This window comes from Oncorhynchus keta, chromosome 34 (assembly GCF_023373465.1).
Source record: "Oncorhynchus keta strain PuntledgeMale-10-30-2019 chromosome 34, Oket_V2, whole genome shotgun sequence".
Classification (NCBI taxonomy): Eukaryota; Metazoa; Chordata; class Actinopteri; order Salmoniformes; family Salmonidae; genus Oncorhynchus; species Oncorhynchus keta.
In genome coordinates, this window is record NC_068454.1 from 59,622,067 (window position 1) to 59,648,287 (window position 26,221).

Below are 26,221 nucleotides of genomic sequence, written 5' to 3' on the forward strand. Positions count from 1 at the left end.
CTCTGACCCTGGCTCACAATTATTCACATGCATATTTCATGATCGATGACAAGAGTGTACATATCTGTTACAGCACCACCTTGTCCTGTCCTGCTCGCACCTACCTACAGTTACCCCTCTTCAGAGGAGGAGAGAAAGATTAAGGAGAGGTAAAATGGTGGAACTCATGAGCGGAGAAGAAGAGGGATGATGGGGGGGTGAGATAATGAAAAGATTAGGAAAGGAACTGGGTTGGGTACGGAAGGATGATTGCAGGTAGAAGAAGAGAGAACAGAGGAGCGGTCTGGCGAAAATGAATTGAAAAAGACCAAGCCTGGGATAGACGATGCATTTGACAGAATTGTTGCCACTATTTCAAGGATGTTGTTCTTGTGACTTTGAAACTCCAACTTTGAGTGAAGGAATAATAGATTCAGTTGAATAATCCCTGATGAAGTAGAGACACACAGCTCTCTATGGCTTACATTCAGGTAAAATCAATTTAGTAACTACACTTTCTTTTTAAAAACAAAATGTCCTTGCCTAATCTACAGTGGGTGGTATTTTATTTCCCAGCAAGCTTCTAATTTTTTAAAATCAAATTCCTTATAGCTCTATTATAGCAATTATGCTCTTTATAATAATTTTCTCTAACTCTCATTCATGCACAATTCTGTTGATTCTACCGACCGCACACAACTTGCAGAGGACTTAATGTGTATACAGATATATCAAAAAAATCCGGTGTGTACTTGTTTATAAGAACAGAGATTGTATCAAGAAGTTAACATTCACCCTCAAAACACATTGTACAGGTTCTTAAAAGCTTGTCTATGTCTCTGCTAAAGGGCACCTGTGGTACCAATTCATCTGGGATTGGCCCAGAGCTCCCCTCTCTGGTCTGCTCTCCTGCCCAGCCTCAGACCCTCTCTGCTGGATCCCACTCAGGGCAGACTCCCCCTGGTCAGATCCATCCTCCACCACCTGTCGCACGCCTCCAACCCCTACAGCATCGGTCTACTATCACCCCCCTCGCCCAACCACTACTCACACCACCCCCCCAGAAACTCCTATACCCAGACCTCACAAGTATAGATATGAAGGCCTCCATTTTCCTTCCACGTGCACAACATCCACGCAATGAACCCATCACCCCATCCCTCGGAACCTTCCCCTCGGTTTCCCTCAATGTTGCAACTGGGTGTGTACCAGTGGGGGTATTCCAGGAACCATTCTCTACACTCTTTGCACTCATGGGAATTCCCACTTACCACATGGGAATGGGCATACCACCACCACCTCCTAATGCCCATCAGACAGACACAACCCCAACACCTCGCCCCTCTGAGGTGAATCTAAAGGCCCAACAGCCCCGAACAGAAGCACAACTTGATCCCCCTACGTCCTCCTCTGAGGTACCCATGGAGGCCCAACCCCAAAAGGTAGTCCCCTCATCCCCCCAACCCCCGGACATGGCCTGCTCAGAGGACCCAAATTCCGAGACCTCCTCGCCCCTCCCTCCCTGTAATTGCCCTCTGGAGGTCTCACAGAGGAAGCCATCTGAAGTGGATGAAGGATCTGTTGGGCTAACACTCCCCAAAGAATGCCCTGATGAAGAGCCAGGTAGGCTACTGTGCTGTATTGGAGAGAGAGACTTGAATACACGGGCGTAGTCATTACGGAAACCGTGCTTTTACACCTGCATTGTTTGCTGTTTGGGGTTTTAGGCTGGGTTTCTGTACAGCACTTTGAGATATCAGCTGATGTACGAAGGGCTATATAAATAAATTTGATTTGATTTGATTTGAGTTTACCGTTTAAAAACCAAATGGAAGCAAACAGAACAAAATAAGAGTTTCTATTGGACAAATTCGGGTAGGTCCCTTCCCGTTTTGTTCCGTTTGCTTCCATTTAATGAAAATCTTGCAATGTTTTGCAACAGAATTGGAGTATTGAATATGCCCCAAGTCATACTGGGCTTTTGGTTGATTAGCTTGTGTTCATGTCAAGCACCACAGTCTCCCTGGCTGTACCATGAACCTTTCCACAGTTGTATAATACACATTGTTGATTGCATAAAATGTTCCAAACTATTCCTGGGCAACCATGAAAGCTTGCCGACATGTCAACCACACAGGGCCAGATATTATACTTCTCTGAAACGTATTGTACTTTTCTATAAAGGTTATGCACGTACTTGTTAAAAGCACTTGAATGTCCAAGGTATACAAAGAATGCAGCAGTTTATTCAAAATAACATATGCTTTATTCCATTCCCTTCTTACTGTAGATCTTGAGCCCCCGCGGTGCACTTGCCCCTCACGTCTGACAATGCTGACGACCTTCATCGCCGTCTTCATCATTCTTTTCATCTTCTTCGCCATTTTAGGTAACCTCACTGACAATACAGTGCTTGGCATTGTCGACTCGGGCCGTGTCTGAAAACGTCACAAGCCTTTTTCACTCGACTCCTCCCAAAGCTCGTTGGGGGAGGAGGTCCCTTGCATCCTCTCCTCCAATAAGCTTTGAGAAAGCAAGGATTTTATGGCTAGTAACATTTACAGACACAATGTCATATCTTATTATATATACAGTCATTTGGCAGAGACACTCCTATCCAGACCGACTTGCAGGCACAATTAGGGTTACATTGACAGATTTTACAGGCGCAATAAGGGCACATCAATTGTTTTTTCACCTAGTCGGGTCAGGGATTTTGAACCAGCAACCTTTCAGTTGTATAATAAAATACACATTGTTGATTGTATAAATGTTCCAACCTATTCCCGGGCAACCATGAAAGCTTGCAGACAGACGCTCTTAACCGCTAGGCTACCTGCAGCCCAAGATCAGATGCATTTGACAGTAAAAAAAAAGGATGCAAGCATTCAACAAACACCCATTTTACCTCGTCCTCGCTCACTCTCCTTCGCATCGTGTTTGCCTCCTCCTCAGTCAAGTTCCTGTGTTTCCCACCCAACCTGACAAACATGGTGCAGCCATGTGGCGTTAAAGGGAACTGCAGTGTCCCAATGCCAGTCCTGCTGCCCAAGCAACCCATCAACCAGACAGGTAACGCCAGTGCAGGTAATGCCATCCGATCCGCTGATATATCCAAATTGTATAGGTCTTCTTGGTACATTCAAATGCACAAGCAATCTGTAGACAACTGGCCAAATGACTGGCTGTCACACAATGACAATCAGTAACTGATCCCACAAGTCAATATTGTACAAACTGAACAATGTCTTGCATAACCGAATAACGTGTTCAGGTTATGTCTGTGTTGACAGTTAATTTGTTGAAGCACCCCCATCCCACTCTGCCTCAGGTTGCCTAGGTCCAGTTGGTGCTGGTCGGAAAGCTTGGAGGATTGTCGGGGGGATGTTAGCAGAAGACAAGTGGGGCTGGCAGAGCAGTTTACATTGGAGAGGGAAACATGTGTGTGGGGGAGCCATCGTCACCCCACGTTGGATTATTACTGCAGCCCACTGCTTCATCCAGTAAGGGGGAGGGAAAGAGAATAAATGCTTTATCTATTGACTTATTTTCATTACGGTGTCCATCTTAGGACATCCTCAGCAACCCCTTTTGACTCTGAGGCTGTCTTAATATGGCAACTGTACTTATTACATTAGATAATATGTGCCTTCTATATCCCTGCATTCTCCATAACCCAGGTACAACATGTTGCAAGAGTCAGAGTGGCAGGTGGTTGTGGACACGCTCAGTTTGACGGACACATCAGTGGGCCAACGCTACAGAGCACTGCAGATCCTCTATCACCCCAGCTTCTCCGTAAACAACAACGACTATGACCTGGGGCTACTACGCACCGTGGCTGACATAGACATGGGAGGTGAGAGGAATTAATGATGAAAGTTGTTCAGCGGAGGTTATATGGCTATATGTACGGATGCTTCTATTCTGATTTAACCTGTTCCTGTTTGGCATTTGTCATGTTCATGGTTTCTCTCAAGGATGAAATCTAACTGACAACTTAACACTATGTCAACACAAAAAGAATATCAGTTGGTAGAGCATGGTGCTTGCAAAACTAAGATGGTGGGTTCGATTCTTTATATTAAATGTGAAATAAGTAGAATGAAGTAGAATGTGAAAATACTACCTCACAGAATCGCTTTTGATTTAACCACTGATTTATTGGGTACATGTGAGCTTATCGTCAGTGCAGTACAGTCTGCACAAAACGGAGAAAACTGTGTGAAATGGGGAGGTACTATTTGAACTTATTTAATAAGGAACCAGTTTTCCGTTGCCAGAAGTTTTGCTACGGTGTGTCCTAATGAAAATGACCCTGGTGTTGGGTTATGTGTTGCTTTAGGTGGGGTTCGACCAGTATGTATGCCCAGTCCTAGAGAGTCCTTCCTTCCTGGTGCCCCCTGTTGGGTCACTGGCTGGGGCTTCACTAAAGAAGGGGGTGAGTCACGTTCACAAATATTCCCACACCACTTCCTTATAATTTTCGATTCAACTGATTGGATGATCACTCTAATAATTCTGCCTTACTTGTCTTCCATTTTTACCACTTTTTCCATAATCACATCAAATTTCCTGACATTTGTCGCAGAATGAAGACAATGTTCCCTTCCATCCCATAATCTCATTCAATAACCTGACAATTGTCTCTTCATTCTCTTCCCATTAATACACTCCTATTTGTATAATCTCTCCTTCATCTTTCTCATCTGTCTTTAACCCTCCGTTCTCTACTCCACCTCGGTCTGTCTGTCTCTCTCTCTCTCTCTCTCTCTCTCTCTCTCAGGCTCTGTATCGTCTGAGCTGCGACAGGCTCAGGTGCAAGTGATAACCCAGTCCATGTGTTCCCGCCCGAATGTCTACGGCTCCTACCTCACTCCCAGGATGCTTTGTGCTGGCACCATGGAGGGAGGGGTGGACTCATGCCAGGTACGCACACACACACACGCACACCAAGAACTGCAAAACAAAATACTCAAAATACTGAGGAATCTGTTTATTCCATGAGAAAGAAAGGCCTCTCTGTTACTCCAGATGTCAATGGCTATACTCAGCTGGCCTATGCTCTCTACATATCAAAATGGTTCCCTGTCTATTAAGCAGATCCACTTAGCTGGCACCAAATAGACCTATACTGTACTGTATATGGCATATTTTGATGTGTTCTATCATATAATTACACACATCTTAACAAGAAAACTAACATAACAGTGCATGCAGCGCACCAATATACATAGAAAAAATATCAGATTGATTGATTGATGCATATACACTGAGTGTACAAAACATTAGGAACACCTGCTCTTTCCATGATGTAGACTGACCAGGTGAATCCAGGTGAAAGCTATGATGTCACTTGTTAAATCCACTTCAATCAGTGTAGAGGAAGGTGAAGAAACAGGTTAAAGAAGGATTTTTAAGCCTTGAGACAATTGAGACATGGATTGTGAATGGGCAGGACAAACGATTGCATTGCCTTTGAACAGGGTATGGTAGTAGATGCCAGGCACACTGGTTTGAGTGTGAAGAACTGCAACGCTGCTGGGTTTTTCACGCTCAACAGTTTCCCCTGTGTATTAAGAATGGTCCACTATGGGAAGCATTGGAGTCAACATGGGCCAGCATCCCTGTGGAACGATTTTGACACCTTGTAGAGCCCATGCCCAGATTAATTGAGGCTGTTCTGAGAGCAAAATGGGGGAGGGTGGGGGTTTATGCATGCAGGCATTAATTCACGTGGTCTTCTCTGGTTGTAAGGGAGACAGTGGAGGCCCGCTGGTGTGTGAAACAGGGAAGGGGGACTGGAGGCTGGCTGGGATAGTGAGCTGGGGAGATGGCTGTGGTCGGCCCAACAAACCAGGAGTCTACACCAGGGTCACCCAGCTGCTCCCCTGGATGTACAAATACGTAGAGGTACATAGCTACAGTAGATGCACCAGCCACACAGAACTGGGTCAGTGCTTCTCTGAATGTGAAAATGCACCACTCCATGTCATCATTTTGACTCTTTTACAGATGGACACATTTGAAGAATCTGGAACCCTAACAACAATGAATTTTACCTCTGACAGCTAGATTTTATTAGCAGTAATGCGACCAATTACATGTATGCAAAATATTAAAGAATTATGTATTTTTGCTTGACATTCAATATTTGTAATTTTATTGAAAGCACATTCTCATTCAAACCATTATGGTTAATTACTCATAATCATGCATGGATTGTTGGATTCAACTGGGACTGGGTTTGTTGCCTTTCTGGAGTTGCTGACATTAATCACATAGGGCAGAAAGCAGTGCCAGAAAACTTGTTATATAAATACACCTATGTGCACAGTCATAGGGACACACTGAACTCTGACTAACCCTGACCCTATAACTGACCCTATAAAGAAACGTCCTCTCTCTGTCAACAGTGTTTATTTTCAGCAAACTTAACTTGTGTAAATATTTGTATGAACATAACAAGCTTCAACAACTGAGACATAAACTGAACAAGTTCCACAGAAATGTGACTAACAGAAATTGAATAATGTGTCCCTGAAAAAAGGGGGGATCAAAATCAAAAGTAACAGTCAGTATCTGGTGTGGCCACCAGCTGCATTAATTACTGCAGTGCATCTTCTCCTCATGGACTGCACCAGATTTGCCAGTTCTTGCTGTGCGATGGTACCCCACTCTTCTACCAAAGCACTTGCAAGTTCCCGGACATTTCTGGGGGGAATGGCCCTAGCCCTCACCCTCCGATCCAACAGGTCCCAGATGTGCTCAATGGGATTGAGATCCGGGCTCTTCACTGGCTATGGCAGAACACTGACATTCTGTCTTGCAGAAAATCACACACAGAACGAGCAGTATGCCTGGTGGCATTGTCATGCTGGAGGTTCATGTCAGGATGAGCCTGCAGGAAGGGTACCACATAATAGAGGAGGTCTTCCCTGTAACGCACAGCATTGAGATTGCCTGCAATGACAACAAGCTCAGTCCGATGATGCTGTGACCCTCCACCTCCATATCGCTCCAGAGTTCACGCAGATGAGCAGGGACCCTGGGCATCGTTCTTTTTATGTTTTTCAGAGTCAGTGGAAAGGCCTCTTTAGTGTCCTAAGTTTTCAGAACTGTGACCTTAATTGCCTACAGTCTGTAAGCTGTTAGTGTCTTAACGACCGTTCCACTGGTGTATGTTCAATAATTGTTTACGGTTCATTGAAACAGTGTTTAAACCTTTTATAATGAAGATCTGTACAGTTATTTGGATTTTTACGATTTATCCTTGAAAGACAGGGTCCTGAAAAAGGGACGTTTCTTTCTTTTTTTCGTTGCTGAGTTTGTGTATGTGTGCGCGCGTTGAAAGTGTTGACATCTTGCACATGTCCACTGCTCTTGTTTAATGCTTGGAGGTTCACGAGGAGTAGGCTCCCCATATCAGATTTTTTGGACTTCCTGGCTACATGCACAATAAGTCAGTATAGCTACAACATTTGTGCCTAGCATGCTAATTTGGTTTTAGGCTATAGCCAAATATATTGCAAAGGCAACGGACCGCTACAAAGGATTGGGACACAAACTCGTTGGCTCAGTTCTGGGATTTCTACCCTGCCCGTCGCAGTGTCAGTTAAATCTCCTTGGAGAAAAAATGTGTTCAATTGTAAACCGACTGAAACCTGCTCTGGCCTACACGCTGCGCCTCCAAACAACCGGGCACTTGCGTAAAGTTCCAGCCCACATGGGCACGGTCTTACGCACCAGCAAGCAGCCTCTGGAATCAGTCATCATACGACCTTACTGCGCCAGGATGGAGTTGGGAAAAGGGCCTTTCTTCAGGCAGGTGATTTAGCCGCTGCAATAATGTATATATATATTTTGCTTTGGGACAAGGTTTGGTAAGTTATAGGCTGAAGTTTCAATTGGGCGCCGAGTTTTTGGAAGCAGTGATATCAATACTTTTTTTCACTGCATGTAAAACAAGTATTTTGCAATAGGTCAGCATGATAATTCATTCAAATGAGTCTTAGTTCACAAAATTAAGGGGATACGTATTTTCTAGACATCCTTAGTTTTATTGTTTTCAAACAATTGTACAACAATGTGGAAAGCTAACGGAACTGTAGCGGTAGAGGGGGCGTATTCAAAGGGGAATGTTTACACATTTTCTGGCAGCAAAAACCCCACCTAAGCTTTGTAATAACTCAAATCTAAACAAACCAAACTAGATAACTATTACATTATAACACAAACACGCAATCTTCATGCTTGTGTGACACTTGATATTTTGGATTTCCCCTGATTGTCTATGCGATTCAAATCCACCCCACCCTCTGTGTCAAAACGTAAATAAGTGTTATGAGTTTTTCGGGGGCAAATGACACTGTCTACCGGTGTCCTAGCTAGCTACCGGTGTCTGCTGTGTACCGGAGCGTCGTTCACTCTCGCTTGCGAACACCGGCGGTCATTAGCAGAACTGCGGGGAACCAGTGCCCGAGACGCGGGGGCTACCTCTCCCACCGGCTTTGTGCCGGAGTCCTAGCTTGTTAGTGTCCTAAACGTCTACTGAACAACTATCCTCGTTAGCAGAAATGCAGGAGAGCAGGGGCGAAGGACACTGTCTACTGTTGTCCTAGCTAGCTATGGTTGTTGCTCCCGCCTCTTCTTCGGTGGTGTTTATCTGCGCTTGGCATCTAACTTTATGCTGCATTACCGCCACCTACTGTACATGAGCGCCTCCGTACGGGAGTCGTAGCTTAAAAATGGGCCAATAGAAGGATCAACGGGGGTTCCTGTAGATGCAGGAATGCCCACATGCAGGTCTGCCTCCAATTGCTGGCTGCAATTGCACCCTTCTCTTGTATGAAAATCCACCCTGACAGTGACACTTGACACAGAAAACAGCAAACCACTTATCACCATAAAAGACCACACCCGTATGTTATCATCCATGACTAATATACAGGCAGGATGTGTGTTATGTAATAGCATACTGTACTGCCCCCTCACCTTTTATAACCCGTGGTTACTCACTCACTTGTCCTTGCTTGTTCCAACCTTTACAGCTGTTTGAGTCGGTGAGCAGCACCTACACCTATCTGCTGGCTGATACAGAGAGCAGGGAGGCAGTCCTCATTGATCCCGTACTGGAGACAGTGGACAGGGATCTGAAACTCATAGAGGAACTGGGTTTCAACCTGAAAGTCGCAGGTAACTTAGACGTCTCTAAAACATGGACAAACACACAAGCATGCGCTCGCTAACACGTCCACACACACATAGACACGCACAGACTGACTCACTCACTTACACACTAACTCACTCCTCACACACGCACTAATCCTACAACCATTTTGATCTACTTGTTTATCGTATTCTCGTTTAGGATGACATACGACTCACACTGTACCCTGCCCCCCCCCCCCCAAATTAGTGAACACTCACTGCCATGCAGACCACATCACAGGCACGGGACAGCTGAAGAACAGGCTGTTTGGGATGAAGAGTGCCATCTCCAAGCACAGCGGGGCCAGTGCAGACATCCTGCTATCAGAGGGAGATAAGATCAGCTTTGGCAAACATGTGAGGACAGACCTACCTACAGCCATATAGCTATAGAGAATACAGTATGGGTCTGGACCTACCCCAATTTGTGGTCAATTCGTGAAACAAAAGCCTACACATCATGTACTGTTACTCTCCAGGATCAGGGTTGTTGCTCTAAATGCTTCGGCTTTACTCACCTTCATCTCTCCTTCACACTCCCTTTCTTCTCTTTACTTCCCCTCGCTTTTTCTTTCTGTAAACCCTCTTACTGCCTCTCTCGTCCCTCAGTGTCTGACGGTGAGGGAGACTCCAGGACACACAGACGGCTGTGTGACGTTGGTGACAGGGGACCAGAGCATGGCTTTCACTGGGGACACATTGCTAATCAAGGGCTGTGGAAGGACAGACTTCCAGCAGGGTAACCTTTTCCAAACTGCATAGCTAAACCGAGCAGAACAAGACACATTTTACTGTAATGCGTTGGCCTGGTTGGGCATCCACCAGGCTGAATCCATGCTGGACACGACAAAGTGAAAATAAAGTATCTAAGCCAACACAGTACTACAGTGTGACTCAAGTCATATTCTCTCTGATTTTTGACCTCTTTGGTGATTTATCTAGCCATGGAGATATTATCAGGGTATATCATAGACTTTCATCCCTATACACTATTGTTTCCCAATTCTTTGGTCAGGACTTATTTTTAACAATGCATGAAAAGTTTCTGGATCTTTGCCTCACCCACATTTGTTACATTGTCTTTGTAGTTATGCTTAGTGGACACAAGGTGGCAGTATTGTAACCTTTTTTTCAGTAGAGTCTGATCACAAATAGTCGTTGTACTGTATGTAGCCTACTCCTGAGTTATGTTCAATAGGGAAAAACGTGAATGATTGTTTCTTATCGGACAAGTCCAGGTATTCCCTCCCTGTTTCAGTCCGTTTGTTTGGGGTCCAATGAAAACAACCCTGATCTGTTTGTTTCTCTACTTCCCAGGCTGCTCTAGGAGGCTCTATGAATCAGTCCACCAGAAGATCTTTACATTACCTCCTCAGTGTCTCGTCTTCCCTGCACATGACTACAAAGGTTGACAAGACATCCTCTTTATGCTATGTGTCTATCCTTGTGTATTCCCTGACCCCCTTTCCTTGCGAGATTTCCTTTTTTACATCTATGCTCTTGGGGATAGCTTCACCAACTATTTTGTACAAGCATACCCAGAAGGCTTGTAATACTCTCACAATGCTATGACTATCCTTTCCATAGACTTTACGAAGTTAACTTGTACTGTACCACCACTCTTCACCATTTGTCTGCTTTCATTTTCAACTCCGTGTTCTCTTCGGAGTCATTCCTAAGCCAGATCAGACTGTGTTCTACAGTTGAGTGTAGTCATTGAATCATCATTGTGTTCTATTACTAACAGGTCTGCTAACCCTGTGCTGCAGGTCAGACGGCCTCCACAGTGGGCGAGGAGAGGAGGTTTAACCCCCGCCTGACCAAGAGCGTGGAGGAGTTTGTGGATATCATGACCAACCTGAACCTCCCCAAGCCTGCTAAGATAGGTATCTCAGACAGTCCCCCCTCTGCAGCGATTCTATTACAATGGAAACTGTTGTTGTGTATGATATAATACTATTCTATTACTATAGGGCCTATTATTATCTAGATTATGTAACTATTCTATTACAATAGAGTTATTATCAGTGGTCTTTCACCTCACTTAAACCTCATCATGGGAAAGAGCATGACAAAGCTATTCGTGAAGAGATGGAAATATGTTACACACACTACTCTTTCAAACTGTCCTTTGCGGATCAATGTGATGACTTGTTAGTGTAAGCTCTTAACTCACTGATAGAAACAAGATGTTAATTTGTTATTTCTCTTTCTGCCAGATATTGCGGTGCCTGCAAACCTGGTGTGTGGACTCCATGAGGTTTGAATGTCAAATAGATTTTTAGGATTTCACTTTAAGCACAATTGGGAGGAAGAGGGAAATTCTTTTCACCCAGCCACAACTTAATGTTTTAAATGCAATATTTTGTATCTAAGAAGTAACCAAAACTAAAGTTTGTCAACAAATGTAAGAATGTATATATTTGATTTCCAATATGAACATAAATTCCTCCTTGTTTGCCTATGAAAAAAAAATCAGTGTTCATTTGGTGGGTGTACAGATACTGAAATTGTATAGTAGAAGATGCATTCAAATACATGATCATAAAACATTCTAATACAATCTCCTGGAGAAATGTAAACAGTAAAATGACCTAGTTTTATATTAAATCAAAATTGTTCAAATGTAAATGTCTGACTTAACTCTTTCTTTGACTACACCTGTATAAATTGCAGAATTGCAGTATCACTTATGGAATATGCTCTGGTCGAAGGTTCCATTCATGGTTTAGTATTCATGAATGCCGGACTGACACAATTGAGCTCTTCCACATGGCCTTTCCAGCATCCCCTAGCCAAGGCAATACACACGCACGCACACACTGTACAAACACATACTGTACACACACACAGTACTCTGACTGTTGCCAGCCATGGCCTTTTTGCATACCAGGAAAACCCAACTCCTATATTTGCATTTGAAATCACTGTGGGCCAAGTTTCCAATGCGAGAGTCCGAAACTCGTCATTGCCGTGCCTTTGTGTGCTTGTTTCTCTATCTACCTCTTAATTATCCGGTATCATCCTGTTATTCTCTCACCCTCTTTATATAATACCATATTGTAATGTTCTGAACACATCACCATGATCGGCTTAGCCTTAGGATTCCACTTTAGCTGTGTATCTAGCATAGTAGCATGCTACATTCATGTTTGTCCCACGGCCCATTGACTAGCCTCTACCTGGGAGACAGGTTTGGGGAGATGGGAGTGTCTGGCTCTGACTCAACCATGTCTCTTTTTCTGAACCTGCCTGATCATTTCATAATAATGGTGTACTGTGAGCTCATCCATCTCAACGGTTCTATACCCTTCTGTATGTAAATATTTGAGGATGGTTACTTGAGCAGTTCATGCCTTTGATGCTGTGACAAAAGTGACCGCCTGGTTTGGACTGCATTGAAAGACACCTGAAAGACACCCACACCCATGTCACAGGTGACCTGTGACCTTTAGATGGACATTGTGTCTGTTGTCACATACATGTCCACAACACTTCATTTGCCAGCTGTCCGTCACCGCAGGAGACAAACAGAACATCCACATTAGGAAACTCTTCTCTCGTCTACCTACTGACAGACACGCCTGCATTCATTGTTTTGAAATGCACAGGGTGTAACCAGTGTTGCCATCACACCTAAGCTGTGTGTTATTGTTTTATTTTAAACTTTTTGTTATATGCAAGCAAAAACATACATAGACAAGAACAATTGGCACAATGTTTCGCCTGTGGAAAAAAATGACCTATTCTTTGACTTTGTTGTGCTTTTTTTCAAGTCCGCAGCTGTTCTTTCACCCAGTCTGTACCCTGCCCCTTCCATCTGCCCTCGCTTTTACCCCTTTCACTCTTTCTTTGCCCACTCATGCACTACTACCCACCCTGACTGCAGGCATTCTCTCACCCTGTCCACATGCCCTTGTTTAGGGGAAGACTGAGGGAATAACCTATCAACTCAGTGAGACAGAACTGTTAGGGGGGCAGGGGCCGATGAAGGCCATTGGATATAGTAAAGAGAGTGGAGAGATTTACGTGGCAGCTATTGACGCTTTCAAAAGGCTCTTTGGCATTGACAGCGACACAAGACCACCCGCGAGGTGTGTTGGCCGGGTGCCAAGCCAAACTGCTTTTGCGTTAGCCTATAGCGAGCCTATAACGAGGGCATTACAAAGTCATGTCGTCGCGGGAAATCCCAGAATAGAGTTCTCATTTCGGTGCGGAGCCCCCTCACAAATAGACCACAGAAACTGTATAGTCAGTGACGCGCTCAGTCGCGTTTTCACACTAACTTTGTGTTGGTCAGTGTGCCCGCCTCACATGCGTTCTATTTTACCTGTTGACGACGACTGCGATCTGTCATTTATCCTGGGATTGATTTGAAATGATTGAATCAAATCAGAGAGAGGAGAACATAGACACCAAATGTCTTCAGACGTTATATGACAGCAAACAGAAACTCTGAAAGTTATCTGGATGTAGTTACTGAAAGCGAAAGCGCGCTCCCCGTCTAAACCCACCACTTCGTTATTTAGTCACTGTTTTTATGAGCGTCTATTTTATTCAAACTCAAGAACAACAATACACATTCCCCACAACAAGAACGCGTTTGAAGAGAAAGCGGCGTATTCTCAGGTAAGGCATGAGTTCTTTGTTTCTGTTCTGGGTCACTGTAGTTTGATACATTGTCACTGGTGAATGATCGCGATTTGATAACTAACTTTATGATTCTTATTATTTCCACAGTAGCTACCCACAGTGTTACTTATCTACTGAAAGTGGTCGTCTGTTTATAAATTGACATCATCCCTTCTCATGACACTAATGAAGTCAATTTGAACTTGACATAGCATGTAAATAAATGGAACACATAATCGCTTATGTTTACAGAAAGCCAGGCAGGCTACTGTAGCCTACTTTCTAAACTATTTATATAAATAAAATATAGGTCTATGCCATTTATATAAATGGACTATATTAAGTAATACAGCTATCATTAGTCTATTAGTTCGCACTAAGCCAAAAAGCCTACTTTAAAAAAAAAACGATTTATGCAAATTGTGTACTTAAATAACTTAAATAAAAACTTTTTGGGCGGTTTATTCGTTTTTAAAATGTCAGAATGCATGGTTGTATGATGATCAACATCCAGATACTCAAGATTCTATGACACCATTGTATTTGATTACCCAATATTTGGGACTTTTGTGCTTGAGCATAAGTAGTTAGATGAGCTAAAAAATGTCCTCAGGCCTATAGCTTTTCAATGTGTCATTTTCATTCTGAAACCATGAGAGGACCATATCTGGTTCTAATTCAAACATGTTTTTCTTAATGTCCCAAACCTCCTTTCCCAGGGCATTGTTTTCCTCAGTTTATGTAAACTCACATTTGTTTACCAGACTCTTCTGATATCTGTTGTTTATCATTGTTTATCATTTCCATTGGTGCATAGTGTAAACAAAGAGAGAGGGGGGAGTATAGGATGAAGCTGAAATAGGTGGAGAGAAAAGATTGCCTGGGAGGGTTGCCTTCAGGGGAGTCCAGATCACATATCTATCTTCTGTCTTATTATTATTATATTATTATTATCTTCTGTCTTCAATCTCTCCTTGTTTATTTTTCTCGCACGCCCTCTTTTTGGCTGCACTTGTACGGACAGCTCTGTAGCTGGGACCTAGCCTGTCATTAATGAGTCGTTATTTCGCTGACCTCAGAACGGAGAGATTTGCTTAGCCCACTGGAATCTCTGCCAATGTTGTTGAACGAGCATATATTCAAAGTCTGTGTAATTAGTGGTGTCTTCAAGCCATTCCAGTCAGTTTTGCAGTGTTGTAATGTGCACAAGTCACATTTGCATGAATTATTCTATTCATGCAGTGGTATCATAGTGTGATAATCTACTTTATTGGAGAAACAATTAGGCCTATAGGGTAACTTACTTGCTAATTAACTTACAGGAAATAGAATGAATCAATCTTCCCTAACAATCAATGATCCTAGCTTGTATTTTAATCTTCAACCCTTTGGTCCCCTATAAACAAAAAAAAGCATTTCTTCCCCAACAGAAGCCAGTTGGTCCAGCTACAGTATCATTCTAGGAGTCTAACAATAGGCCTATCTGCCCTCACACCTAGATGAGTTAGTCATGATATCTCACCTCTCATCTGGCAGACATACGCCACACAGAGCTGTCCAGCCTTGGTTGTATTCATTTGGTACCAAACGGAAAAAAAAACAGACTGAAATGGGGAGGGACCTCCTGGACTTATCCAATAAGAAACGCTCGTGTTTAAAACGTGTTTGGGTGTCCTAATGAATATGACCCTCACCTGCTTTTCCTGCTCAGGCCCCTTTGTGATAATGACAGTTTCCTCTCTCAGCCCATAGCCCTCCATAGGCTTTGGTGGTATACAGGGGGACTATCTCAGTGGGCTCTGTCATACAGCTCAGACTGGTCACCAGGTATTCCTGGGAACCTGATGTGTCAAGACACAGTGGGGTGACGACAGCTTCCTGATAGCCCTCCATAGACTAACGAAGCATTGCTAAGTGGGCTCTGAGGTCAAACAGACTTGTATGGTCACTTCCTACTGGGCATACACTGGTTAAATCAACGTTGTTTCCACATAATTTCAATGATTTTACACTGATCCAACATGGAATAGATGTTGAATTGATGTCTGTGCCTAGTAGGTAGGTTCCAAAATGGCACCATATCCCCTATACTTTTGACAAATGTATCATGGTGCCAGAGAGGATGGCTGCCATTGTATTGGCTCTTAACTAACCGTGCTATTTTATTTTTTTCCGCATTGTTTATAAATGATTTTGTACTTAATGTTGCTGCTACTGTCTCTTATGACTGAAAATGGACATCAGAACAGAGATTACTCACCTTGAATTGGACTAATCATTTTTCTTTAATGAATCTGACGAGAGTGATTTACTCCAGACACCCAAACAGACCCTCATCCCCGTCATTCGCAGGAGAAAAAGAGAGAGATCTTGCAGAAGGAGATTGGGGTGCCTTGTGAGGATCAGGCGAAGAGTGGCTATTCTTCCTTTGCCATCCGTACTATTAGCCAACGCACAATCGCTGGGAAGTAATGGGACAAACTAAAAGCACGTATATCCTACCAACGGGACATTAAAAACTGTAATATCTTATGTTTCACCGAGTCGTGGCTGAACGACGACATATATAACATACAGCTGGCAGGTTATACACCCTATCGGCAGGAGAGAACAGCAGCCTCTGGTAAGACAAGGGGTGGTGGTCTATGTATATTTGTAAACAACAGCTGGTGCACGATATCTAAGGAAGTCTTGAGGTTTTACTCGCCTGAGGTAGAGTATCTCATGATAAACTAGACCACACTATCTACCTAGAGAGCTTTCATCTGTACTTTTCGTAGCTGTCTAGATACAGTTGAAGTCAGAAGTTTACATACACTTAAGTTGGAGTCATTAAAACTATTTTTTTCAACCACTCCACAAATGTTAACTAACTATAGTTTTGGGAAGTTGGTTAGGACATCTACTTTGTTAATGACACAAGTCATTTTTCCAACAATTGTTTACAGACAGATTATTTCACTTATAATTCACTCTATCACAATTATAGTGGGTCAGAAGTTTACATACACTAACATGACTGCCTTTAAACAGCCTGGAAAATTCCAGAAAATTATGTCAAATGTCATCATTTGGAGGATGTGAAATGTCACATTATCACTTGAGTCAATTGGAGGTGTACCTGTGGCTATATTTCAAGGCCTACCTTCAAACTCAGTGCCTCTTTGCTTGACATCATGGGAAAATAAAAAGAAGTCAACCAAGACCTCCGAAAGGATATTGTAGGCCTCAAGTCTGGTTCATCCTTGGGAGCAATTTCCAAATGCCTGAAGGTACAATGTTCATCAGTTCAAACAATAGTATGCAAGTATAAACACCATGGGACCACACAGCTGTCATACCACTCAGGAAGAAGACGCGTTCTGTCTCTTAGAGATGAACGTACTTTGTTGCGAAAAGTGCAAATCAATCAAAAATATAACTGTTTGGCCATAATTATTGTTATGTTTGGAGGAAAAAGGGGGAGGCTTGCAAGCCGAAAAACACCATCCCAACCGTGAAGCACGGGGGGTGGCAGCATCATGTTGTGGGGGTGCTTTGCTGCAGGAGGGACTGGTGCACTTCACAAAATGGCATCATGAGGAAAGAAAAGTATGTGGATATATTGAAGCAAAATCTCAAGACATCAGTCAGGAAGTTAAATCTTGGTCGCAAATGGTTCTTCCAAATGGACAATGACCCCAAGCATACTTCCAAAGTTGTGGCAAAACGGCTTAAGGGACAACAAAGTCAAGGTATTGGAGTGGCCATCACAATGCCCTAACCTCAAGCCCATAAAATTTGTTGGCAGAACTGAAAAAGCGTGTGTGAGCAAGGAGGCCTTACAAACCTGACTCAGTTACACCATCTCTGTCAGGAGGAATGGGCCAAAATGCACCCAACTTATTGTGGGAAGCTTGTGGGAGGCTACCTGAAATGTTTGACCCAAGTTAAACAATTTAAAGGCAATGCTACCAAATACAGACAGACAAATGTTAAAGGCACAGTCCATACATTTGATTTTCACCCTGAAATGCTCTGGAGGACTAAGTGTGTGCTTGCTATCGTACCCTTCTTTAAAAAAACAAAGAATAAGACATATGACCAAACATGTACAAAGAATATACTTATACTTATTGGTGTAAATATTTTTGTTTGTTTGTTTTTATACTTGGTCTGGCCACCAGGGACAGAGAGAGTGTGGACTGTCCCTTTAATTGAATGGCAGCCCCAGGTCAACCCCAAGCAGGGCAGTTGTTCTAGTGTTGTGTGTATAGCATGTTTTCCTGGTGCCCTTGCTTTGAGCCCATAGTGAAAACAAACCCTCTGCATTCAGGCTCCCCATAGTTAAGTGTTTTGTTTCCTATGTTTGATGTGCAAAATAGCCTAGCTCTTGTCACTTGTTTTGATTGTGAATGTACAGTACATATGGTGTTGAATAGGCTACACAATGCCTACCTTTTGTTGTTGTAATTTCTCCATACAATTCTATTGGGGAACTATGGTCACAGTCAGTGTGAGAGACAGGGACATGCCCCTTTGCCCCTCCAGTCTTAGAAGTGTTTTGTAAAAAAAAAACAGTTTTTGTCATTGTTGTTCTGAATCCACTGCCTGCAAGTCGTTGTTCTGAATCCACTGCCTGCAAGTCGTTGTTCTGAATCCACTGCCTGCAAGTCGTTGTTCTGAATCCACTGCCTGCAAGTCGTTGTTCTGAATCCACTGCCTGCAAGTCGTTGTTCTGAATCCACTGCCTGCAAGTCGTTGTTCTGAATCCACTGCCTGCAAGTCGTTGTTCTGAATCCACTGCCTGCAAGTCGTTGTTCTGAATCCACTGCCTGCAAGTCGTTGTTCTGAATCCACTGCCTGCAAGTCGTTGTTCTGAATCCACTGCCTGCAAGTCGTTGTTCTGAATCCACTGCCTGCAAGTCGTTGTTCTGAATCCACTGCCTGCAAGTCGTTGTTCTGAATCCACTGCCTGCAAGTCGTTGTTCTGAATCCACTGCCTGCAAGTCGTTGTTCTGAATCCACTGCCTGCAAGTCGTTGTTCTGAATCCACTGCCTGCAAGTCGTTGTTCTGAATCCACTGCCTGCAAGTCGTTGTTCTGAATCCACTGCCTGCAAGTCGTTGTTCTGAATCCACTGCCTGCAAGTCGTTGTTCTGAATCCACTGCCTGCAAGTCGTTGTTCTGAATCCACTGCCTGCAAGTCGTTGTTCTGAATCCACTGCCTGCAAGTCGTTGTTCTGAATCCACTGCCTGCAAGTCGTTGTTCTGAATCCACTGCCTGCAAGTCGTTGTTCTGAATCCACTGCCTGCAAGTCGTTGTTCTGAATCCACTGCCTGCAAGTCGTTGTTCTGAATCCACTGCCTGCAAGTCGTTGTTCTGAATCCACTGCCTGCAAGTCGTTGTTCTGAATCCACTGCCTGCAAGTCGTTGTTCTGAATCCACTGCCTGCAAGTCGTTGTTCTGAATCCACTGCCTGCAAGTCGTTGTTCTGAATCCACTGCCTGCAAGTCGTTGTTCTGAATCCACTGCCTGCAAGTCGTTGTTCTGAATCCACTGCCTGCAAGTCGTTGTTCTGAATCCACTGCCTGCAAGTCGTTGTTCTGAATCCACTGCCTGCAAGTCGTTGTTCTGAATCCACTGCCTGCAAGTCGTTGTTCTGAATCCACTGCCTGCAAGTCGTTGTTCTGAATCCACTGCCTGCAAGTCGTTGTTCTGAATCCACTGCCTGCAAGTCGTTGTTCTGAATCCACTGCCTGCAAGTCGTTGTTCAATTTGTGAAATATGTGTCATTTAATTACCCGGTAAGATGTTGCCGTCTATTGCTTTAATGTAACTAAATAATCAGTCATTTTTATTCTACTTTAATTTTAATTTAATTAATTTATAATCAAAGTCATAATTGCTCAGTGAGTATGTGGTTGTGGTAAAAAAAAATTTTTTTTGGGGGTCCCCGCTTTTTTTGTTTGCCCCCCAAAAACGGTATCTGCACGGCCCGGTTGCGAGATATTATTGTAGCAGTACTGCTGTACTCTGCTGTCGCTGAGTTTGTCAAATGATTCTCCATGTTCACACAAAACGTTCCACGCAAGACAATTGTCTTGGATCTTATGGTACCAGAATGGCCGCCATCAAATGATCAAACGGAGTTTGTTGAACTGTATATCTATGACTGTGGCTGCAGCCTGTCCTCTTCGGATAGATAAGGCTGATAGGCCGACACATGAGCGTTGTCACCCAGTAAGGGGGTTGATGATGATTCCGTCAGCTGAAGTTTAACTGGATCCAAACCTGACCTCAAGTGGTCAAAGGAGATAGAGGACATTCACTCACTCACACACACACACACACACACACACACACACACACACACACACACACACACACACACACACACACACACACACACACACACACACACACACACACACACACACACACACACACACACACACACACACACACACACACACACACACCAATCAATCAGTATCCTATGGCTGCTATGAGTAATTGCCCCTCAGCGATGAATAAGGTTGATTGAATTAAATCCCAGTCCTGTAATCCTGTCAACACAGGTGGGTCAAGAGTGAACAGACTTCCACTTCTTAAGATATGGATGCATATTACTACCTGCAGTGAGAGGGGGGAGGGACAGGTGTGAATGAACTCTGATTGTGTACTCTTTATCTCTTTCTCTAGTTCTGTGTGATTGGTAGTAAAGATTGTGGAATCTAAATATTGTGGAATCCTTGCTTCTGTTCGTGTATGATCGATCACTGTTCTTGGGTGTGTAGTGTTCTTGGGTGTGTAATGTTCGTGGGTGTGTAATGTGTGTGTACTAGTTGTATGACGCTTCAACTGTTTGCTGGTTATTGCCGAGTCGAGGGGAAAGATTAGCACTGCAGTGTGAGAGATTGAGTCCTCTGACCTCGGACTTGAGGGTAATGCATTGTGTCACCTCCGGATAGGACCGTAGTTGTATAACACACTAGAGCTGGGGCCATAAACTGAAAATGATCCACACGACCATACCGACCATGCTGATATTGTTCATTACGATAAGTAGCCTATACTAGAGAAATATGAAGTTTGAAATGAAATACGTTTTGTTAGTATGGGTGATTGTTAATGGGACACGTAATGCTACAACCATTAAACTAGTAGTAGTAGTTTAAAGAGTAATACAAGAACAACTGGTGCACATTAATGTTAGAAACGTATCAATCTATTTACCGGTATCGCATCAATTCAGGAAATTTAGAGCAACTGGATCGCCCAGCTTTAATACGCACTCACTCCCTCCCTCCCTCCTTGGGACCGCCTCTGATTCTTCCACTCTCTTATCGCTCCTGCCACTCCTCTGCAATCAAGACCTATTTTCAGCACATTAACACACAAATGTTCAGCTTCCTCTTCCTCTCTATCATACCTTTCCCCTGAATTATGTCTTTCTACTCACTTTCTTTTCCATCCTTTTAAGTTAGTCTCTTTGTGTTCCCCTCCCTATCTTTTGTCTGTATTGTTGTCCATGGGCCCTGGTCAAAAGTAGGCAATATGGTGCCATTACAGCCTCAACCCTGGTGTGTTTGTTTAGCCTTTGTTTGTTGCTTTTGAATAACATCTGTGTTGACATGAAATAATGGACTTTACTCCTGCGTGACTCTCTCTCCAACACTACAGTCTCTCTTACTGTTGATAGTGTATCTCAACCGGATAATGCAAACATACGTTTGGGTCATATGGATGTGAGTCAGTCTTGGTTTAAACAAATTTTGCCCTCTTCCCCCAAAGCACGACCTCCATGTGGTGTCCATTACATGTCATATCTGGAATGGAAGTAATAATAACTTCACCATATGGAATTTGGCATACGGTATTACTTTGTCAAAAATGTATGTGTAATTATGGGTAATGATGAATGGTAGCCATCCTCTTCAACATGCGTACATCCACACACACACACTTAAAAACACAGTATATAGATCATTCCTGCATGCAACCATGCACTATTCTTCTATAAACAACGTAGTATTGTGTGTCCTGTGTACAGCTCTGTGAAGTTATATACCACACACTCGGACTGTTTCCCATCTCCTCACTGGAAATATGACACTGGCCTCTGACATTTTAGAACCAACTATCTCTCTACTCTCTGTCCCTCTCTCGCTCCCTCCTCTGTCTGTCTCTGTGTCAGTGTGCCAGTCTGTGTTTGGAAGCCCTCACTCATATCAGAGTTGTATATTTATCTCCATGCCTCCACTCCTCCAGGCCCCATCGCCTAATAAGGCCTGTACAGAGAGCGAGAGAGAGAAGCGAGAGAGAAGAGAAGAGTTCAGGGAGATGGAGTAGAGAGGGAAAAAGGATAGGGTGGGAAAGGTTTGGACAATGGGAATCCAGATTTTCCCACGTGTGATTGTGTATACTCGGTTGCTGCCTGTGAGTGTGTGCACTCGGTTTGCTCGGTCGTTACTTCATATTTGCTGCTATTTTACTACTGCTTACACTCGTATGAGCAAGTGACATATAGACATTAAATAACCTAGTTATTGCTGAGAATTCCGCATTCCAAGACCTCAGCAGTGATGCATATCGTTCATAATGTGGCTTTGTGTTGTGTGTGTGTGAGCAGTGTATAGTACTATGTACAGTGCATAGTACTTCAAAGGTGAATCCCCTTGTTTCTATGTACAGTGGGGCAAAAAAATATTTAGTCAGCCACCAATTGTGCAAGTTCCCCCACTTAAAAAGATGAGAGAGGCCTGTAATTTTCATCATAGGTACACTTCAACTATGACAGACAAAATGAGAAAAAAAATCCAGAAAATCACATTGTAGGATTTAATGAATTTATTTGCAAATTATGGTGGAAAATAAGTATTTGGTCACCTTCAAACAAGCAAGACTTCTGGCTCTCACAGACCTGTAACTTCTTTAAGAGGCTCCTCTGTCCTCCACTCGTTACCTGTATTAATGGCACCTGTTTGAACTTATCAGTATAAAAGGCACCTGTCCACAACCTCAGTCACACTCCAAACTCCACTATGGCCAAGACCAAAGAGCTGTCAAAGGACACCAGAAACAAAATTGTAGACCTGCACCAGGCTGGGAAGACTGAATCTGCAATAGGTAAGCAGCTTGGTTTGAAAAAAATCAACTGTGGGAGCAATTATTAGGAAATGGAAGACATACAAGACGACTGATAATCTCCTTCGATCTGGGGCTCCACGCAAGATCTCACCCGTGGGGTCAAAATGATCACAAGAACGGTGAGCAAAAATCCCAGAACCACACGGGGAGACCTAGTGAATGACCTGCAGAGAGCTGGGACCAAAGTAACAAAGCCTACCATCAGTAACACACTACGCCGCCAGGGACTCAAATCCTGCAGTGCCAGACGTGTCCCCCTGCTTAAGCCAGTACATGTCCAGGCCCGTCTGAAGTTTGCTAGAGAGCATTTGGATGATCCAGAAGAAGATTGGGAGAATGTCATATGGTCAGATGAAACCAAAATATAACTTTTTGGTAAAAGCTCAACTCGTCGTGTTTGGAGGACAAAGAATGCTGAGTTGCATCCAAAGAACATCATACCTACTGTGAAGCATGGGGGTGGAAACATCATGCTCTGGGGCTGTTTTTCTGCAAAGGGACCAGGACGACTGATCCGTGCAAAGGAAAGAATGAATTTGTTCACCTTTATTTAACCAGGTAGGCTAGTTGAGAACAAGTTCTCATTTGCAACTGCGACCTGGCCAAGATGAAGCATAGCAGTGTGAACAGACAACACAGAGTTACACATTGAGTAAACTATTAACAAGTCAATAACACAGTAGAAAAAAAAGAGTCTATATACATTGTGTGCAAAAGGCATGAGGAGGTAGGCGAATAATTACAATTTTGCAGATTAACACTGGAGTGATAAATGATCAGATGGTCATGTACAGGTAGAGATATTGGTGTGCAAAAGAGCAGAAAAGTAAATAAATATAAACAGTATGGTGATGAGGTAGGTAAAATTGGGTGGTCTATTTACCGATAGACTATGTACAACTGCAGCGATCGGTTAGCTGCTCAGATAGCAGATGTTTGGAGTTGGTGAGGGAGATAAGTCTCCAACTTCAGCGATTTTTGCAATTCGTTCCAGTCACAGGCAGCAGAGAACTGGAACGAAAGGCGTCCAAATGAGGTGTTGGCTTTAGGGATGATCAGTGAGATACACCTGCTGGAGCGCGTGTTACGGGTGGGTGTAGCCATCGTGACCATTGAACTGAGATAAGGCGGAGCTTTACCTAGCATGGACTTGTAGATGACCTGGAGCCAGTGGGTCTGGCGACGAATATGTAGCGAGGGCCAGCCGACTAGAGCATACAGGTCGCAGTGGTGGGTGGTATAAGGTGCTTTAGTAACAAAACGGATGGCACTGTGATAAACTGCATCCAGTTTGCTGAGTAGAGTATTGGAAGCTATTTTGTAGATGACGTCGCCGAAGTCGAGAATCGGTAGGATAGTCAGTTATACTAGGGTAAGTTTAGCGGTGTGAGTGAAGGAGGCTTTGTTGCGGAATAGAAAGCCGATTCTAGATTTGATTTTAGATTGGAGATGTTTGATATGAGTCTGGAAGGAGAGTTTACAGTCTAGCCAGACACCTAGCTACTTATAGATGTCCACAGGTCAGAACCATCCAGGGTGGTGATACTAGTCGGGCGTGCGGGTGCAGGCAGCGAACGGTTGAAAAGCATGCATTTGGTTTTACTAGCGTTTAAGAGCAGTTGGAGGCCACGGAAGGAGTGTTGTATGGCATTGAAGCTCGTTTGGAGGTTAGATAGCACAGTGTCCAAGGACGGGCCGGAAGTATAGATAATGGTGTCGTCTGCGTAGAGGTGGATCAGGGATCAGGAATATGGTGATTGACAGAGTCAAGCCTTGGCAAGGTCGATGAAGATGGCTGCACAGTACTGTCTTTTATCGATGGTGGTTATGATATCGTTTAGTACCTTGAGCGTGGCTGAGGTGCACCCGTGACCGGCTTGGAAACCAAGCACTTGGAATGGGGCCATGCATCGTGAGATTTTGAGTGAAATCAGCAAGGGCATTGAAGATGAAACGTGGCTGGGTCTTTCAGCATGACAATGATCCCAAACACACTGCCCGTGCAGCGAAGGAGTGGCTTCGCAAGAAGCATTTAAAGGTCCTGGAGTGTCCTAGCCAGTCTCCAGATCTCAACCTCATAGAAAATCTTTGGAGGGAGTTGAAAGTCCGTGTTGCCCAGCAACAGCCTCAAAACATCACTGCTCGAGAGGAGATCGGCATGGAGGAATGGGCCAAAATACCAGCAACAGTGTGTGAAAACCTTGCGAAGACTCACAGAAAACGTTTGACCTCTGTCATTGCCAACAAAGGGTATAATACAAACTATTGAGATAAACGTTTGTTATTGACCAAATACTTATTTTCCACCATAATTTGCAAATAAATTCATTTAAAAACAAATCATACAATGTGATTTTCTGGATTTTTTTCTAATTTTGTCTGTCATAGTTAAAGTGTACCTGTGAGGAAAATTACAGGCCTCTCATCTTTTTAAGTGGGAGAGCTTGCACAATTGGTGGCTGACTAAATACTTTTTTCCCCCCACTGTATACAGTGCCTTGCTAAAGTATTCGGCCCCCTTGAACTTTGCGACCTTTTGCCACATTTCAGGCTTCAAACATAAAGATATAAAACAATTTTTTTTGTGAAGAATCAACAACAAGTGGGACACAATCATGAAGTGGTTGCAACTCTTCCATAAAGGCCAGATTTGTGCAATATACGACTGATTGTTGTCCTATGGACAGAGTCTCCCACCTCAGCTGTAGATCTCTGCAGTTCATCCAGAGTGATCATGGGCCTCTTGGCTGCATCTCTGATCAGTCTTCTCCTTGTATGAGCTGAATCAAAATCAAATCAAATTTATTTATATAGCCCTTCGTACATCAGCTGATATCTCAAAGTGCTGTACAGAAACCCAGCCTAAAACCCCAAACAGCAAACAATGCAGGTGTAAAAGCACGGTGGCTAGGAAAAACTCCCTAGAAAGGCCAAAACCTAGGAAGAAACCTAGAGAGGAACCGGGCTATGTGGGGTGGCCAGTCCTCTTCTGGCTGTGCCGGGTAGAGATTATAACAGAACATGACCAAGATGTTCAAATGTTCATAAATGACCAGCATGGTCGAATAATAATAAGGCAGAACAGTTGAAACTGGAGCAGCAGCACAGTCAGGTGGACTGGGGACAGCAAGGAGCCTTCATGTCAGGTAGTCCTGGGGCACGGTCCTAGGGCTCAGGTCAGTTGAAACTGGAGCAGGAGCATGGCCAGGTGGACTGGGGACAGCAAGGAGTCCTCATGTCAGGTAGTCCTGGGACATGGTCCTAGGGC

General features: G+C 43.7%; 3 protein-coding genes across 4 annotated transcripts in view; all 3 read left to right on the plus strand.

Annotated features, from left to right (window-relative positions):
- Positions 1 to 849: 849 nt before the first annotated feature.
- LOC118366606 (serine protease 33-like) lies at positions 850 to 6,090 on the plus strand. Its single transcript, XM_035749212.2, has 9 exons — positions 850 to 1,602; positions 2,270 to 2,368; positions 2,935 to 3,066; positions 3,311 to 3,482; positions 3,660 to 3,838; positions 4,325 to 4,420; positions 4,766 to 4,908; positions 5,737 to 5,892; positions 5,995 to 6,090. Exons 1-9 carry the CDS (start codon positions 1,077 to 1,079, stop codon positions 6,052 to 6,054), a joined length of 1,563 nt encoding a protein of 520 aa, XP_035605105.2. The 5' UTR covers positions 850 to 1,076; the 3' UTR covers positions 6,055 to 6,090.
- A 1,189-nt stretch (positions 6,091 to 7,279) lies between these two features.
- On the plus strand, positions 7,280 to 11,814 carry LOC118367385 (persulfide dioxygenase ETHE1, mitochondrial-like). 2 transcript variants are annotated; one of them, XR_004822111.2, is made up of 7 exons: positions 7,280 to 7,807; positions 9,030 to 9,174; positions 9,398 to 9,546; positions 9,799 to 9,928; positions 10,507 to 10,596; positions 10,937 to 11,075; positions 11,409 to 11,814. XR_004822111.2 is itself a non-coding variant. In XM_035750785.2 (7 exons), exons 1-7 carry the CDS (start codon positions 7,616 to 7,618, stop codon positions 11,453 to 11,455), a joined length of 870 nt encoding a protein of 289 aa, XP_035606678.1. In that variant the 5' UTR covers positions 7,284 to 7,615; the 3' UTR covers positions 11,456 to 11,814. The 2 variants fall into 2 exon arrangements, 1 of the variants encoding a protein (XP_035606678.1); XM_035750785.2 differs by having other exon boundaries at positions 7,284 to 7,807; positions 10,959 to 11,075.
- A 1,376-nt stretch (positions 11,815 to 13,190) lies between these two features.
- The window catches only part of LOC118367386 (pleckstrin homology-like domain family B member 3), a 44,567-nt gene continuing 31,536 nt past the window's right edge, over positions 13,191 to 26,221 (plus strand). Inside the window, exon 1 of the mRNA XM_052494172.1 lies at positions 13,191 to 13,818. The gene's annotated coding sequence lies outside the window, so the exon portion shown is untranslated. The remainder of the gene's footprint in view (positions 13,819 to 26,221) is intronic.

Coding starts and splice junctions, on each gene's coding strand:
- LOC118366606 (XM_035749212.2), top strand. CDS start 1,077: ATGAAGGCCTCCATTTTCCTTCCACGTGCACAACATCCACGCAATGAA. Junction 2,369..2,934: donor CATCTTCTTCGCCATTTTAG/GTAACCTCACTG, acceptor CCTCCTCCTCAG/TCAAGTTCCTGTGTTTCCCA. Junction 3,067..3,310: donor GACAGGTAACGCCAGTGCAG/GTAATGCCATCC, acceptor ACTCTGCCTCAG/GTTGCCTAGGTCCAGTTGGT.
- LOC118367385 (XM_035750785.2), top strand. CDS start 7,616: ATGTGTTCAATTGTAAACCGACTGAAACCTGCTCTGGCCTACACGCTG. Junction 9,547..9,798: donor AGATCAGCTTTGGCAAACAT/GTGAGGACAGAC, acceptor CTCGTCCCTCAG/TGTCTGACGGTGAGGGAGAC. Junction 10,597..10,958: donor CCCTGCACATGACTACAAAG/GTTGACAAGACA, acceptor CCTGTGCTGCAG/GTCAGACGGCCTCCACAGTG.